Source organism: Trichomycterus rosablanca, chromosome 12 (assembly GCF_030014385.1).
Source record: "Trichomycterus rosablanca isolate fTriRos1 chromosome 12, fTriRos1.hap1, whole genome shotgun sequence".
Taxonomy (NCBI): Eukaryota; Metazoa; Chordata; class Actinopteri; order Siluriformes; family Trichomycteridae; genus Trichomycterus; species Trichomycterus rosablanca.
The window spans coordinates 26,488,520-26,506,008 of record NC_085999.1 but is presented as its reverse complement, the minus strand read 5'-3'; the positions used below and the strand labels follow the sequence as shown (position 1 = coordinate 26,506,008).

At 39.4% G+C, this 17,489-nt stretch overlaps 1 protein-coding gene across 8 annotated transcripts in view; it reads left to right on the top strand.

The window, feature by feature from the left end:
* Positions 1-17,489, top strand: part of LOC134323895 (R3H domain-containing protein 1-like) — a 110,608-nt gene that overhangs the window by 43,954 nt on the left and 49,165 nt on the right. For 6 of the 8 annotated variants that reach the window (XM_063005457.1, XM_063005458.1, XM_063005456.1 and 3 more), the window contains exons 2-5: positions 2,704-2,897; positions 3,942-4,085; positions 11,641-11,676; positions 12,131-12,223. In XM_063005457.1, the coding sequence (XP_062861527.1) occupies positions 2,778-2,897; positions 3,942-4,085; positions 11,641-11,676; positions 12,131-12,223 (393 nt within the window). In that variant the 5' untranslated portion in view covers positions 2,704-2,777. Of the gene's footprint in view, positions 1-2,703; positions 2,898-3,871; positions 4,086-11,640; positions 11,677-12,130; positions 12,224-17,489 lie in introns of those variants that run through there. The other 2 variants (XM_063005459.1, XM_063005461.1) reach the window with 2 other exon arrangements.

Genomic DNA, 17,489 nt, shown 5'->3' with positions numbered 1-17,489 from the left:
TGTACCTATAATCGAACATTTCTGTACACTTTTCTTTTTTTTTTCCCACCTGTTTTAATCCCATTTTATCACAAAAGCAGGTGCTGCCGATTATGCAAAGATAATTGGCTGTGAAATAATAACTGTGAAGCGGCTCGGCCGGAGATTATATACAGAGTACAGACTGTGCGTCAGCGAGTACACGCATCTCTGGAAGCTGCACACATGCTGAAAACTTGTGCATTAATACACTAATGATACATTCATGTATACATTCGATTTTCAAAAGCTTTATACAGTATTTTACAGTAAATTGGTAATCAATATGTCTCTTTTTGCTGTGAAATTCTGTATTTGAGAAGAACGTTGTTATATTTTTTCCTTTCAGCCGCCCAAATTGACAGCAGCAATAACACTCATACGTCTAGCACGTAATGAAAGGTTGTTCCTAAGATTAACGCCTAACATTCGAACGCGCCTGGCAAAGTGCAGGTTGCGCAGCCAGCCTGTTCGTCTGCTGAGAAGAGATCGATACGCGCCTGTACCGACGTCGTTACAGCTTTTATTCATATCACCGGATATTAATTCCAGCCTGTTAAAAGCACCTTAGCTGGCAAGGACCTTTGAACATTCAGGCATGTGCTCAGACACTTTCACACAAGTCGTACAGTTCCGGTAGATTACAAATGAACTGGATAGATATCGAAACGCTTCTTCTTTTTTATTTAATTCCCAAAATTATTCAGTTGTATTTTTTTTCGTAGTCGTACCCAGCACTGTAAGCTTTATGATGTAAATGGATACGAGGTTGTTTAAGTGCAGCCGCTGTGTCATTTCAGTTGACACGTGTCACCCAATTAGCTGTAAAAGTGGACATGATTTAGCGGCTGCTTGTCCACCCCAAAAAAAAAAACACACATTGAAGTACAGACGGTAGCAGAATCATTAGGGACGTTTTTAACGTTATTAAATGTGAATTATGTGGTCGGTCAAATTGCAGCATGTAATTCTGCAGCAGTTTATTGCCTGTATTGATGTCATGTTATTAAATGATTGGAATTAAAGTGTACAAGCATTTGAAGGATGCGCTACACGTCCTGATTTGATCGATTTATTTAATATTATGTAGTAGTTTTCGATGGTTTTGATGGCGGAATCGAGTCCTTCTTTTTCTGTTGGACTTGGAAAAGGAAGCTCAGAAGGTGTCAGGCATATTAATACACATGATTAATAAAATAAAACAATAAATATAGAAGATTAAGTGCTGACTCTATTGGACTGCTCCCAATTAATAGGTTAAATTTGGTTAAAAAGACATTGTATATCTGCTGAAAGGATTCATCTCGCCAGGGTTCACATCAATTCCGTGCCCTTTCGGTAGTTCATAGAAGCCATTGGCATTTACCTTCTCTATTTTTTCCTCAGTACTCAGAGCGAGTGAGGTAAGGGTTAGAACAGCAGGGGAAATTGCCGCATTTACGGGCAAAACCGGCGCGAGCGATGGCAATGCCAAAGCATCCCTACTCCGTTTGCAGTCGGACCCAAATTACCTTTGTTCTAGCGAGGCGGGGAGTACGACTCCGCTCGTCGTGCCACAAAGCTGGCGGCTCTCCACCATGCCGTAGTTCACAGAATTGATTCTGACGCAGGATGCAGGTGTCCTTCAGGATGAAATCTCTGAAGGCTGAGCAAGCTGTCAGTTATTTATTTATTTTTTTATTTTCTGACATGCCCAGACGCTCACATTTTCACATTTCGGAGAAAGAGCAGCAGGTCCGACAGCTTCCTCGCCGCACACTATTCTCTGCGGGTTAGCACGAAGACTCGGCGAGCATGTGGGTGTCCGTGCTCTTTCGCACCTGTCCCTTCCAGTGACTGTCGCCACCCTTCCCCCCCCCCAAACACATGCTCGCTCATCCACCCTCGGGCTGCAGATCTCATGAATCCCAATCAGCCTTGTCCATCAGCTGCTTAAATAATGCAGCAGTCGCCGCCTAAGCCACATTAGCTTGATAAATGTGGCGCGCTCGGCTCCGGCGAGTAGATTTTTTTTTTTTTTTTGTAAGAAGTGCCCTCTACTTCTGAACACGTTCCCTTGATCTCGGCTCTCGGCACCGTGCTCTGGAACTCGGGGTCATGTTGGCCGGCTTGGGCGTCGTGCGGTGTCGTGTGCTTTGTGGACCTGCTTTCATTAGTTTATTCTATAGCTGACAGACTTACAAGGTGTTATATTTTTTTATTTTATTTTATTTTAATTCTAGTTAATCGAGCAATTCTACAGCTCTTGGTGCATCAACCAGACTTGGGTTCTGGAGAAACATCTCGGGTCGCTCATGTCTTGTGCCATCTTTCCAGCTGTAGTACTAAGGTTTTTTTCATAAATTACCAGAAAACCAGGAGACAAATCAAGTTTAACATGATAAATGTCTGCAAATTGAAGTGATTCAGGATCGAATAAGCCGTTAAGCATTTGTGTCAGAATGATTTGTTCCGTAATGTGGTAATTTAAGCGGTAATCACCTGAGAGACGAACTGTGTGAAGATAAATGTAATCAAATCTGTTGTTAGAAATTTGGTTTACATTAGATTGTTTGTAATGGTTCTTTAATGACACGTACATAAATGCATTACAGCTGCAAGTATTAAAGACGCCAAGCTGAAACGTTTCCGATCTGTTCGCTCATCAAGCATGTAACCCGGCACCCGTCTCTTTCTCTGCCACAGGTTCCTGAAGGGCATGAGCACCTTGTCAGTGGCCAGCGCTGTTCGGATCTGGAGACAGTGCTGGTGACAAGGACATGGGCCTCTTCCTCAGGTCTTCCAGCACGCTCAGCACAAGCGACGACCTGGTCCACAGCGCCACTAAACGGGACGCCAGGGCGGCGCCACCACAGGCCCAACACGCATCAGAACATTGGGTAAAATTGACTAACTAATAATAAAAATTAGATGCACATTTTTCTTACAGTAAAAAAAATTGGTTAATAATGATTATTATATTAATCTGATTAATTACACCAACTAGGCATTACATTATGACCACTGACAGGTGAAGTGAATAACACTGATTATCACTGTTATTAACTTAACAGTAAGTGAACGTTTTATCCTGAAAGAAAAATGGACGAGCGTAAGGATTTGAGCGAGTTTGACAAGGGCCAAATTGTGATGGCTAGACGACTGGGTCAGTACATCTCCAAAACTGCAGCTCTTGTGGGGTGTTCCCAGTCTGCAGTGGTCAGTATCTATCAAAAGTGGTCTAAGGAAGGAACGGTAGTAAACCGGCGACGGGGTCATGGGCGGCCAAGGCTCTTCGATGCACGTGGGGAGCGAAGGCTGGCCCGTGTGGTCCGATCCAACAGACGAGCTACTGTAGCTCAAATTGCTGAAGAAGTTAATGCTGGTTCGGATAGAAAGGCGTCCGAATACACAATGCAACGGGGCAGCAAAAGAGGGATTAACACAATATCAGGAAGGTGGTCATAATGTTATGCCTGTTCGGTGTATATCATAATGATATTGTCAGCTTGATTTCACAGATCAACACACATTTGACCTTTTCTTGATTATGCAATAGCAATTTCTATATAAAAAAAAAAACTGTTTTATTTTATATTAAATACAGATATTGCTGCTTGGTGAAGCGAACGATTTTTGTATGCAATCATGTAGTATTTCCAGTGTTTTTTTGCTTTTGCTTTTTTGAGACTTCGACTACAAAATGTGCCCAAAATGCCCATCAGTTATACCCTACCATGAAAGAAAACCATCTAGGTTTATTTTAGATATATTAGTTGTGTTATATTTATTTACTTGCAAAATTGGATGTCTATGTATTGTAATAAAAAAGAAAACATCAGTACTGGTATTAATAAATCTTGGCTTTGTCCAGGTCCCAAGCTCCTGGTAGACGTTCCACGTAGCCTTCTCTAATGAGGATGTCTGATACTGTCACTGTAAAGGAGACGAGCGAAACCATGAGAGGTCTGGAGGTAGAACCACCCATCTCCGCGACAGGGGGCGATGGCCTGAGCATGTCCGAAAGCCGGGAGCACGTAGAGGCGAAGGAGGACAAGAACTGCTGTGACGATGCGAGCGAACCACAGGTACATCTATACAACAGTGAGAAGTGCTTTGATATACCTGCAGACTACAAACAAAATCATTGTATTAGAATTACAGTGAGAAGCGAAAGCAGCTCGGTATGAGTGAAAAGAGCGAAACTTGGCCTACTGTGTGTTTTAACAGTTCATTCACGGGGGCGCTTGGTCCGTCACTTATTAGCTAGGGGCAAAGCGCGGTGACATTTAAGTGTGATTAAATACAATTTGAATGCAGATTTATTTGTTTATTCTAATTGAATTTTAAGCTCTGTGTTTAATTTTAAAAATGTTCAAATTACCGCTTTAAAGTGGCATAAAATGAACTGTGAGTAGTTCCTAATTACCTGTGATGCAAATATCTGAGAAAAATGGATTTAAATGAGCGATTCTTAATATTTAACAGTGTCGTGCACAGTAATGCATGACATGTATTCGTAAAAATTGCAGAGTACAGAATAACCTTTGTTTTAATATTAATATACTCAAGGATTTGTCATGTATTTAGGGCATTTAGCATTACCTGCTAATGTGACCCACTGTGCCCAGCTGGCAAAAAGGTTGACAACCACAGGGTCAAAGCAAATGCCAAAGTGGCCAGCAAGCCACTGCTTACAATGCTATAAATGCTCGAATTACAAATAGTGTCATATCAATATGAAGAGTAAATGAGTGATGCTGTGTATACCCTCTCATACTGGCATCAATACCTTGTGAGATACTGTTATTCTCTAAAGAACGAATATTGAATTTCTTACTTATTTGGTCTGTCACATGTTGACTAGGGGCAAAGCGCTGTGACATTTAAGTGTGATTTAAATAAAATTTTAATGCAGATGTTTTATTTTGTTGTTTATTCTAATTGAGTTTTAAGCTCTGTGTTTAATTTTTTAAATGTTCAAATTACCGCTTTGAAGTGGCATACAATGAACTGTGAGCAGTTCTTAATAACCTGTGATGCAAATATCTGAGAAAAAAGGATTTAAATGAGCTATTTTTAATATTTAACAGTATCATGCACAGTTATATTTGTAAAATACACAAGTACAGAATAACCTTTGTTTTAATATGAATATACACAAGGATTTGTCATGTATTTATGGCATTTAGTTCTTTATGGTTTTCTGATTTAGAAAATACACCATTCAAACCTTCTTAATTGTCGTCATGACTGGTCGTCATCACACATGCTACTGCGCCCCACACCTCTATACCGTATGACTTAAGGGAAAGGCAATTTTGAACCAAGCCAAAATAGAAAAACCACCCTACCCTAAACTGGTCTAAAAGAAGGCATATAAAACAACATACTAAAACATTTAATAAGGTCTATAGGACTGATTAAAAAAAAAAAAAAAAAGATCTACACCTCCTGCTATGAAGTTAACCATTGTATAAACACGGCATAAAACATCAAAATAAATAAATAAATCTATAATGTAGGTTTATTATTTTTACATATTAATGCACGTTTGCAGCTCAAGGGAACGATTTTGCCTGCTGATGTGACCCACTGTGCCCAGCTGACAGAAAGGTTGAGAACCGTAGGGTCAAAGCAAATGCCAAAGTGACCAGCGAGCCACTGGAACAATTCCAAGCCCCGGTTGAAATGCTATAAATACTAGAATTACAATTATCGGGCCAGTACTTTAAATCCTTTGAATGGTTATAGGAGTGTCATATCAATATGAAGAGTAAATGAGTGATGCTATGTATACCCTTTCATACTGGCATCAATACCTTGTGAGATACTGTTATTCTCTAAAGAACGAATATTGGATTTCTGACTTATTTCACGCCCCCTACAAATTTAGATTTTCGTCCTTCAAAAGACAATATTCCTCGCCGCGTTCGCTCGAGATCGATGACATATTGACGTTCACGATTATCGCCATCACTCAAACAAAGCATTGCGCCTCGAGGTTTGTACAGAACGAATCTCCTGAAGTAGAGAAGGTCAGGAAAAACTGATCGGTTCAAATGATTGGCCGGCAAGTCCCTCTGGATCAGGCGCCCGGGCTGTGTCAGAACAAACACGAGCAGTCAGTTGTAATGGAATTGTGTTTTGAGATCCAGATGAAAACGCCAGTGTTATGAAGGTTGATCTAGTGTTTTATGTAGTTGATTTTGGGTGGAACGGTGGCTCGGTGGGTAGCGCTGTCGCCTTACAGCAAAAGGGTCCTGGGTTTGATTCCTAGGAGGAGCGGTCCAGGTCCTTTCTCTGGTTTCCTCCTGCAGTCCAAAGACATGCAAGTGAGGTGAATTGAAGATACAAAATTGTCCATGACTGTGTTAGACTTGAACTGATGAATCTTGTGTAACCAGTAATTACCCGTGCTGTCATGAATGTGTAACCCAAGTGTGTAAAACATGACGTTTTAATTCTAATAAATAAATAAATCGAATAGATTTTTATAAACCTAGCTCACATACCTTGCCGAGTAGTGCTTTCTTCTAAACCCCGACATCTTATAGCACAGATTGACACCCCCCAAAAAGCAGGCGGTGGAATCGCCCGACTGTCCGACCGGCCCTTAAGATTGGCAAGCAGAGGCACAGCAAGTGGCTTTAAAGCCATCTGTCCTCTCCTCTCTTGCTTTTCTCAGTGTTTTGTTGCAGCACTACCTACCTCTCAGTTCTTTCCATCGTGTGCTCAATTTCTGAACCGCTTTGTCCCCGTCGCCTCCCGGCAGATCGGTGCAGCATATGCGCTCCTGCGACACGTTTTGCCAAGTTCCGCGCACGTCGAACGGCCTCCGTGTGGCTCCACGCCAGTTCCAGGCACTCAGGGACTTGGAGATGCTCAATACCCAATTAAGGCTGAATACGCATCCATCATAATTTCGTAAGGCCACTTTCTAGCTCATTACCGTCGGCCCAGTGGTGATTGCTCCAGCCTGAGGGAGTACACGACTTCAGGAGACGGAAGAGAGAAAGAGGAGATGAACGAGGGACGACGGGCACGCCGAACGCCCCTCGATTCTATTTCCTTTTCTTAAATTCTCTGCCCTCGCCTGGGATAGCATGGACAATTCACACCATTTCTTTCCATTTCCAGATGCCAGACATGGTCGGCTTTCAAAATGAGTCCTATTCCCACGCGTGTAAATTTAGCACCACATTTTTTTTTTGTTAGTTTGTTCTCAGGATGCATTACAACTTTCTTTTTGGTTTCTTTTTTCCTAAATATGTCATGTTTGTTCGAGGAACAGAGAGGTTCCTATATTTTTTTTGGTTATTTTTTAGCTCTGCTTAATCGCCTTATTTGCTGTTGTGAAAAAAATTACAGCGGCGTCTCAACACAGTTATTTATAGAGCCAGAGAACTCAGTATCAGAGTATCAGTTTTTGTTTCACATCTAGGGTATTTAAACAGGACAGAGAAACCTGTGTTTATATATTTATTATTTATATATATATATATATATATATATATATACAGTGTATCACAAAAGTGAGTACACCCCTCACATTTCTGCAGATATTTAAGTATATCTTTTCATGGGACAACACTGACAAAATGACACTTTGACACAATGAAAAGTAGTCTGTGTGCAGCTTATATAACAGTGTAAATTTATTCTTCCCTCAAAATAACTCAATATACAGCCATTAATGTCTAAACCACCGGCAACAAAAGTGAGTACACCCCTTAGTGAAAGTTCCTGAAGTGTCAATATTTTGTGTGGCCACCATTATTTCCCAGAACTGCCTTAACTCTCCTGGGCATGGAGTTTACCAGAGCTTCACAGGTTGCCACTGGAATGCTTTTCCACTCCTCCATGACGACATCACGGAGCTGGCGGATATTCGAGACTTTGCGCTCCTCCACCTTCCGCTTGAGGATGCCCCAAAGATGTTCTATTGGGTTTAGGTCTGGAGACATGCTTGGCCAGTCCATCACCTTTACCCTCAGCCTCTTCAATAAAGCAGTGGTCGTCTTAGAGGTGTGTTTGGGGTCATTATCATGCTGGAACACTGCCCTGCGAACCAGTTTCCGGAGGGAGGGGATCATGCTCTGCTTCAGTATTTCACAGTACATATTGGAGTTCATGTGTCCCTCAATGAAATGTAACTCCCCAACACCTGCTGCACTCATGCAGCCCCAGACCATGGCATTCCCACCACCATGCTTGACTGTAGGCATGACACACTTATCTTTGTACTTCTCACCTGATTGCCACCACACATGCTTGAGACCATCTGAACCAAACAAATTAATCTTGGTCTCATCAGACCATAGGACATGGTTCCAGTAATCCATGTCCTTTGTTGACATGTCTTCAGCAACTGTTTGCGGGCTTTCTTGTGTAAAGACTTCAGAAGAGGCTTCCTTCTGGGGTGACAGCCATGCAGACCAATTTGATGTAGTGTGCGGCGTATGGTCTGAGCACTGACAGGCTGACCCCCCACCTTTTCAATCTCTGCAGCAATGCTGACAGCACTCCTGCGCCTATCTTTCAAAGACAGCAGTTGGATGTGACGCTGAGCACGTGCACTCAGCTTCTTTGGACGACCAACGCGAGGTCTGTTCTGAGTGGACCCTGCTCTTTTAAAACGCTGGATGATCTTGGCCACTGTGCTGCAGCTCAGTTTCAGGGTGTTGGCAATCTTCTTGTAGCCTTGGCCATCTTCATGTAGCGCAACAATTCGTCTTTTAAGATCCTCAGAGAGTTATTTGCCATGAGGTGCCATGTTGGAACTTTCAGTGACCAGTATGAGAGAGTGTGAGAGCTGTACTACTAAATTGAACACACCTGCTCCCTATGCATACCTGAGACCTAGTAACACTAACAAATCACATGACATTTTGGAGGGAAAATGACAAGCAGTGCTCAATTTGGACATTTAGGGGTGTAGTCTCTTAGGGGTGTACTCACTTTTGTTGCCGGTGGTTTAGACATTAATGGCTGTATTTTGAGTTATTTTGAGGGAAGAATAAATGTACACTGTTATATAAGCTGCACACAGACTACTTTTCATTGTGTCAAATTTTCATTTTGTCAGTGTTGTCCCATGAAAAGATATACTTAAATATCTGCAGAAATGTGAGGGCTGTACTCACTTTTGTGATACACTGTATATATATATATATATATATATATATATATATATATATATATATATATATATATACATATATAAATATATAAATATTAGGGCTGTCAAACGATTAAAATTTTTAATCGCGATTAATCTCAGAATTTCATATAGTTAATCGCGATTAATCGCATTAAATAAAATCTGTGTAAATGTTATAGAAAACAAGGTTTTTTAAGTGAAATGTGAAAAGTGGACGTTTCTACACGAAGTGAGTGTGTTTTGACCCTTTTGGGGCTTCCATAGTTCATGGACTAGCGTGCTTGACTCCGGTATTCAGTGCCGTAACAGATTAAGTTAATAAAGTGTTTTGCTCCCGACAACTTGTGAATATACCGTGTATTTATTTCTTTATTAAGCAAGTGCATCCCTACGACGCTCAGTTATATTATTTTAACAAACCGCAAATGAAAAACGGTGGCAAGTCCGACATTAAAACGTTGGTTCTACCAGTCAAGTCTCAACATGAACTAGAATTTGCGTTAATGGCACTATTTTTTTTTAATCGCGTTAAATTGAGATTGCGTTAATGCGTTATTATCGCGTTAACTTCGACAGCCCTAATAAATATATAAATATTTAACCCTTAACCAACTGTCATTACTTGATAGTTAACCATTAACAAACAAGCTTAATCAACCTATGAAATTATCAAACACATCATTGTGTTTTACATTGCCAATACTTAAGGTTTTATTGAATGGTGAAGTAGGGCGGCACAGTGGCTTGGTGGGTAGCACTGTCACAGCAAGAAGGTCCTGGGTTCGATTCCCAGGTGAAGTGGTCAGAGTTTCCTCTGGGAGCTCCGGTTTCCTCCCACAGTCCAAAGACATGAGGTTGAACTTATGAATCTTCATGTAATGTAACTATCGTGTCTGTTATGAATGCAACCAAAATGTGTAAAATATGACATTAAAATTTTAATAAACAAATAAATAATAATCACAGTTACACCATGTAATCCAGCCACATACCTGAATGCTTGTTGTTTGATAAGTTGACAAGCGGATACACAAACCAGAAATAAAACAATTAAAAAATTACATCTGGGCCGCTCTAACACGCTAGCCCACCTACGCTGGGAACCTGAGTTAAAACTTTAGCTTTGCTATCGACCGGCCAGGTTTCTGCACAGACACATGATTGGATGTGTGTTTGTACGGGGTGGTATTTGTCAAACAGGGATGCCTTTGTTGGTAATACGGCCTCTTCTGGGTGGTTGAGACGAATGCACAAGAAGTGATTGGCAGTGTACGACTATTCGTACAGGATATATACAGAAATAAATATGTACTGCATGTTCAGCTACTGCAGTCATCCGAAACACCCCAATCCAGCCAGAATTGTTTCTGTAGAGCATCGTTTAATGCATCCCGAACTAAAACATGCTCTCTCGTATACTGATGAAACGGTTAGTCTGCATACATCTATGGCTGTGTCTCAATCCACATGCCATACCAAGTACACAACAATTTAGTGCAGCACCTTAATTGTGCATAGTTTGTGTTGAGTTTCTCAGTGATGTAAATAATACAAAGGAATAAAATCATGCTTAATCTATGAAAGAAAGTAAAGAAGTGCTACACATTAGGGATGTAGCGATGCACCAAAAGACAGTTAATAACCGATTCAAAATCGATTTGACATGTAAAATGAATCGATATTCACGTTAAATAGCAGAGGGCACTGGCTCTATACACCTCGCCCGGTTGGCGTCACTGGCGCTATACGCCTGGTTGCCAGATTTGGGGCTTTTCAGCCAAATTGGGCTTAATTCAAAATTTTTTTGCATAGTTTGTACCTACCTCAGAAATAAAAGGGCATTCATTATTTAGATAAATAAAAGATCATCACAAATACAGTATTTGATCTTCTTTTCTTAAGAGAAATAATAAAAGGTTTTAAAAAATCGGGAAAAAATCATATTGTGAACCCAGTATCGTGAATCGCATCGCATTGTGGGTAGAGTGTATCGTTACATCCCTACTACACAATTTTTTTCCCCTAATGCATTTAGGCGGCACGGTGGCTAAGTGGATAGCAACAAGGTCCTGGGTTCGATCCGCAGGTGGGGCGGTCCGGGTCCCTTCTGTGTGTCCACGTGGGTTTCCTCCGGGTGCTCCGGTTTCCTCCCACAGTCCAAAGACATGCAATTAAGGTGAACTGGAGACACTAAATTGTCCAAGACTGTGTTCGATATAACCTTGTGAACTGATGAACCTTGTATAATGAGTGAGTAACATTTCTGTCATGAATGTGACCAAAGTGTAAAACATGACGTTAAAATACAAATAAACAAACAAACGTAATGCATTTACATTGTAGAAGATGGTAAGGAATGAATTAGGCCAGACTCTAGGTCTTGTCGCCTACAGCTTTGTCATATTTAGTGCTGTGTTGCTGATCGAGGATTCTGTAGCGTAATAAACATGTCTCGTTTTATCTCATTGCTTGCCGTGCAGCGCCAAATACCGGGACAGAACACGAAAAGGCCCAAGGTACAGTGGCAAAGAGGCATGTGTGAAATGTTAGTTTGGTTACTTTGCAAACACGTTTTGTTCATATTTTCATTTTAATGTTGTGTACATTATCGCATGGTGCATTTTATTAACTACTCCCATTATATGTAGGTTGTGCTTGTGGTGTGAGCATACTGTAAAATTTGTGCATGATTTTGTGTGTGTGTGTTTTGGAGCCACTAATCAAATAGGTTCATAGTCAGCATGTTCATAGGCATGCTGTTGACTTGGCTAGTTATTGTCCCTTAACCTGAAGTCCCGGTCATCATTCTGTTCCTTGGTCCCTTGCTTGATCATTTTCTGTTTCAAAAATCATTTCTTGTTTTACTTTCATCAAGTTCATGCACGCAAGTTTGTGGAAGTATACATAAACCTGCAGTGGTTCTTTGTACATCCTGACCTCTCTCTTTCTAACCCTCACTGCTCTCCCCAGTCTAACTCAAAGCTAAAGTTAGTTCGGAGCCTGGCCATTTGTGAAGAACCCTCTCCTCCCCCAAATTCCTCTGAACCAGTTCCAGAACATCAGGTAAACATTTCGCAGGCTTAACCAAACGTCTCTCTCACACTTCTTTTTCCTTTTCTTGTATTGTTTCTATTTATAAATCTATTCGTCTTTATGTTGGTGCTTTATGAATCACACCGGCCTGCAGGCAGTGAAGTACAACTCGAGCACTGAGAAGAGTTCAGTTAGTAGGACTGGGCTGTTTTCTATGACTTGCATGGAATCAATAAGCTCTCCGCTTTGTGTCTAGGATCAATCTTACACTCGACAGAATGTAACTATTAAAATACATATAAAAGAGTTTATGCTCTCAAGATCTTTACTTAAGGTTTTGAGTTGACATGCTTTAGCAAGGCAGAATTTTCTCATATCAAATAATTGGGGGTTTTCTGCACAATCGGGTACCTGCCATAGAAGACTAAATGACAAGCCACTGCTTGTGATAAAATCAAATCAAATCAAAGTTTGTCACCTACATAGTCATACACAGTACAACTGGCACTGAAATGCTTTTGTGACTGCTCATCCACGTTATAATTAGACAGAATTGGACAAACCCACATAAACCTTTCCTGCCATGAATGTAACTCACAAGAGTAAACACGGTGGTAAAAGACAGATAGATTGATTAATAGACAGACAGACAGACTGATTTGATGGACAGACAGACGGACAGACAGATTGACGGATAGATGGATTGATATGGATGGATGGATGGATTGATACAGATGGATAGATGGATTGAGATGGATGGATGGATGGATGGATGGATAGATGGATGGATGGATGGATAGATGGATGGATAGATGGATGGATAGATGGATTGATACAGATAGATATATGGATTGATGGATTGATACAGATAGATAGATAGATGGATGGATAGATGGATAGATGGATTGATACAGATAGATAGATGGATTGATGGATTGATACAGATAGATAGATGGATTGATGGATTGATACAGATAGATAGATAGATGGATTGATACAGATAGATAGATGGATTGATACAGATAGATAGATGGATTGATACAGATAGATGGATTGATACAGATAGATGGATGGATGGATTGATGGATTGATACAGATAGATATATGGATTGATACAGATAGATGGATTGATGGATTGATACAGATAGATGGATAGATGGATTGATGGATTGATACAGATAGATAGATGGATTGATACAGATAGATGGATGGATGGATTGATGGATTGATACAGATAGATATATGGATTGATACAGATAGATGGATTGATGGATTGATACAGATAGATGGATGGATGGATTGATGGATTGATAGATGGATTGATACAGATAGATGGATTGATGGATTGATACAGATAGATGGATAGATGGATTGATACAGATAGATAGATGGATTGATACAGATAGATAGATGGATTGATACAGATAGATAGATGGATTGATACGGATAGATGGATTGATACAGATAGATAGATGGATTGATACAGATAGATAGATGCATTGATGGATAGATGGATAGATGGATTGATACAGATAGATAGATGGATTGATACAGATAGATAGATGCATTGATGGATAGATGGATAGATGGATTGATACAGATAGATAGATGGATTGATACGGATAGATGGATTGATACAGATAGATAGATGGATTGATACAGATAGATAGATGGATGGATGGATAGATAGATAGATGGATTGATACAGATAGATAGATGGATTGATACAGATAGATAGATGGATGGATGGATAGATGGATAGATGGATTGATACAGATAGATAGATGGATTGATACAGATAGATAGATGGATTGATACAGATAGATAGATGGATTGATACAGATAGATGGATTGATACAGATAGATGGATGGATGGATTGATGGATTGATACAGATAGATAGATGGATTGATACAGATGGATGGATTGATACAGATAGATAGATGGATTGATACAGATAGATAGATGCATTGATACAGATAGATAGATGCATTGATGGATAGATGGATAGATGGATTGATACAGATAGATAGATGGATTGATACAGATAGATAGATGGATTGATACAGATAGATAGATGCATTGATGGATAGATGGATAGATGGATTGATACAGATAGATAGATGGATTGATACAGATAGATAGATGGATTGATACAGATAGATAGATGGATTGATACAGATAGATAGATGCATTGATGGATAGATGGATAGATGGATTGATACAGATAGATAGATGGATTGATACAGATAGATAGATGGATGGATGGATAGATGGATAGATGGATTGATACAGATAGATGGATGGATGGATTGATGGATTGATACAGATAGATAGATGGATTGATACAGATAGATAGATGGATTGATACAGATAGATGGATAGATGGATTGATACAGATAGATAGATGGATTGATACAGATAGATGGATAGATACAGATAGATAGATGGATTGATACAGATAGATGGATAGATGGATTGATACAGATAGATAGATGGATTGATACAGATAGATGGATAGATGGATTGATACAGATGGATGGATGGATTGATACAGATAGATAGATGCATTGATGGATAGATGGATAGATGGATTGATACAGATAGATAGATGGATTGATACAGATAGATAGATGGATGGATGGATAGATGGATAGATGGATTGATGGATTGATACAGATAGATGGATGGATGGATTGATGGATTGATACAGATAGATAGATGGATTGATACAGATAGATAGATGGATTGATACAGATAGATGGATAGATGGATTGATACAGATAGATAGATGGATTGATACAGATAGATGGATTGATACAGATAGATAGATGGATTGATACAGATAGATGGATAGATGGATTGATACAGATAGATAGATGGATTGATACAGATAGATGGATAGATGGATTGATACAGATAGATGGATAGATGGATTGATACAGATAGATGGATAGATGGATTGATACAGATAGATGGATTGATACAGATAGATAGATGGATTGATACAGATAGATGGATAGATGGATTGATACAGATAGATAGATGGATTGATACAGATAGATGGATTGATACAGATAGATAGATGGATTGATACAGATAGATGGATAGATGGATTGATACAGATAGATAGATGGATTGATACAGATAGATGGATAGATGGATTGATACAGATGGATGGATGGATTGATGGATTGATACAGATGGATGGATGGATGGATGGATGGATTGATACAAATAGATAGATGGATTGATACAGATAGATAGATATATGGATTGATGGATTGATACAAATAGATAGACAGACAGACATAATTGGACAACTATATTGCTACAGAATAGAAATGTAAAAAGTGTAGAAAATTGAAATAGAAAAAGAGAAACGTGCAAAATGACAGTGTGCAAGAACTGAACATAATACTGAACATGTGCAACAGAGTGCTGTGGAAGTTGTGATTATTGTGATAATTATATTAAAAAATATATAGTTTCTTAAGGACATAAATCAGGACTTTAGCATTATCAGCCACATCTCTAGCTGGATTTGGCAAATGTAGGCTTCATTTGGCAGACAGTAGTGTCATTTAATTTCTATGAATGGTATAGACTAAAAATTATGTCAATAAACTGTTTGTTATGCAGAAATTATATCCAAGCTACACGGTACAACTGGCACTGAAATGCTTTTGTGACTGCACAGCCACGTTAGTGTTTAGACCGAATTGGGACAATAGATTTTTTTTTTTTTATGTAAAAAGTTTAAATTAAAAGAAATTTTAATTATACTTAGAAAATAAAGCAATTTAAAGTAGATAAAGGGAAAGAAATGTGCAAAATGACATAGAACAGTGTGCAAGAACTGAACATAATACTGAACATAATAATGTGCAACGTAATGCTGTGAAAGTTGTAATTATTATATTAAAAAATAAATACTTACTTGGGAAAGTAAATCAGGACTTGGCAGCATTATCAGCCACAGGCAAATGTAGGATTCATTTGGCAGACATGGGCTTTATGTGATTTCTGCAAAAATGGTATTGACTAAAATCGTGTCAGTAAACTGATTGTTATGCAGAAATCACATCCAAGCTAGAACAACGTTTAACACATAACCATCGTAACCATCAGATGAAACCAGCTATATTATCTCGAGCGATTGGGAGGACCAGAGATTCAATGCACTGGTCCACCGCCGTGGAAAGTTTGAGCACTCGAAGTTTGCACCTCAGTGCTGCTGTCGAACTGGCCAGACATCCAACATAGCGTGTATAAGTGATACGGCTCTCGGTTGCACCCGTCAGCTGCTCGTGTAGGATGCAGAGCATGGTAGTCAGGGTAAGGGTGGTGCGAGCGGCAGAGGAATCATGCAGAACATCTGCGAAACAGAAGATTCCGAAAGCTGTAAGAGTTGTGAAGTGGATGCCGCACAAAATAACCTGACAGTGGAATTATTTGTTTTTATATTAGGAAATACAGAAATGATCCTTAAATTCCTCAATAATATAAGACTGAAAACATATGGCATTATAAAACAAATTTATTTTAGCACACTTTGAGGGTTTCTTTCAATTTGTAATAGAAAATTTTTGATGGTATCATTTAAATATGTGCTGATTTCATTTGTCCCCCAATGTTCCATACAATGGATTTTCTAATTATTGCTTACCATGTTTATATGCAGTTTGATAATCCCTTAAGATTCCGACTAATAGTTTAATCGGAATAGAATATGTCCATTTATACATCTCACTCAGAATAGCCTAGTTCAAATGTGGCAATTTTGAAGACAAGGTTTTTATCTGATTGTGTGAGGTGGGGTTATCCTTTAAATAATCTGCTAAATGAAAGAATAATAGTCGTGTAAACACAATACATTTAATTACATTTTTAATCAATTATGTTCTGCTCATGTGCACAAAATTCAACATTTCGGAAGAGACGAATGAGACAAAATTGGCCTCCAGTCTGTTGGGTTGGAAAGACCAGACTAAAGGTGATATTGTGTAAGGACCTTGGTTGCCCAGGGCGCTTGTACAGAAGTGTAAAAGCACAGAGATTGGGCCGTACCTCACACACTAATTTACCATAGTATGGGAGAATAGGAATAGATTGGTGGATTTGTTGATGCATGCTCAATAATCCAGGTACACAAATCCACAAAGTTGAATCAGTTCATCTGGACACAAGTTTGTTGTAGAGATACGTTTCGTCACTCAATCCGAATGACTTCTTCAGTCTGAGCTGGTGTTGAATACCCCAACCTTATATGCAGTTGATTTGCATAACGACCAATC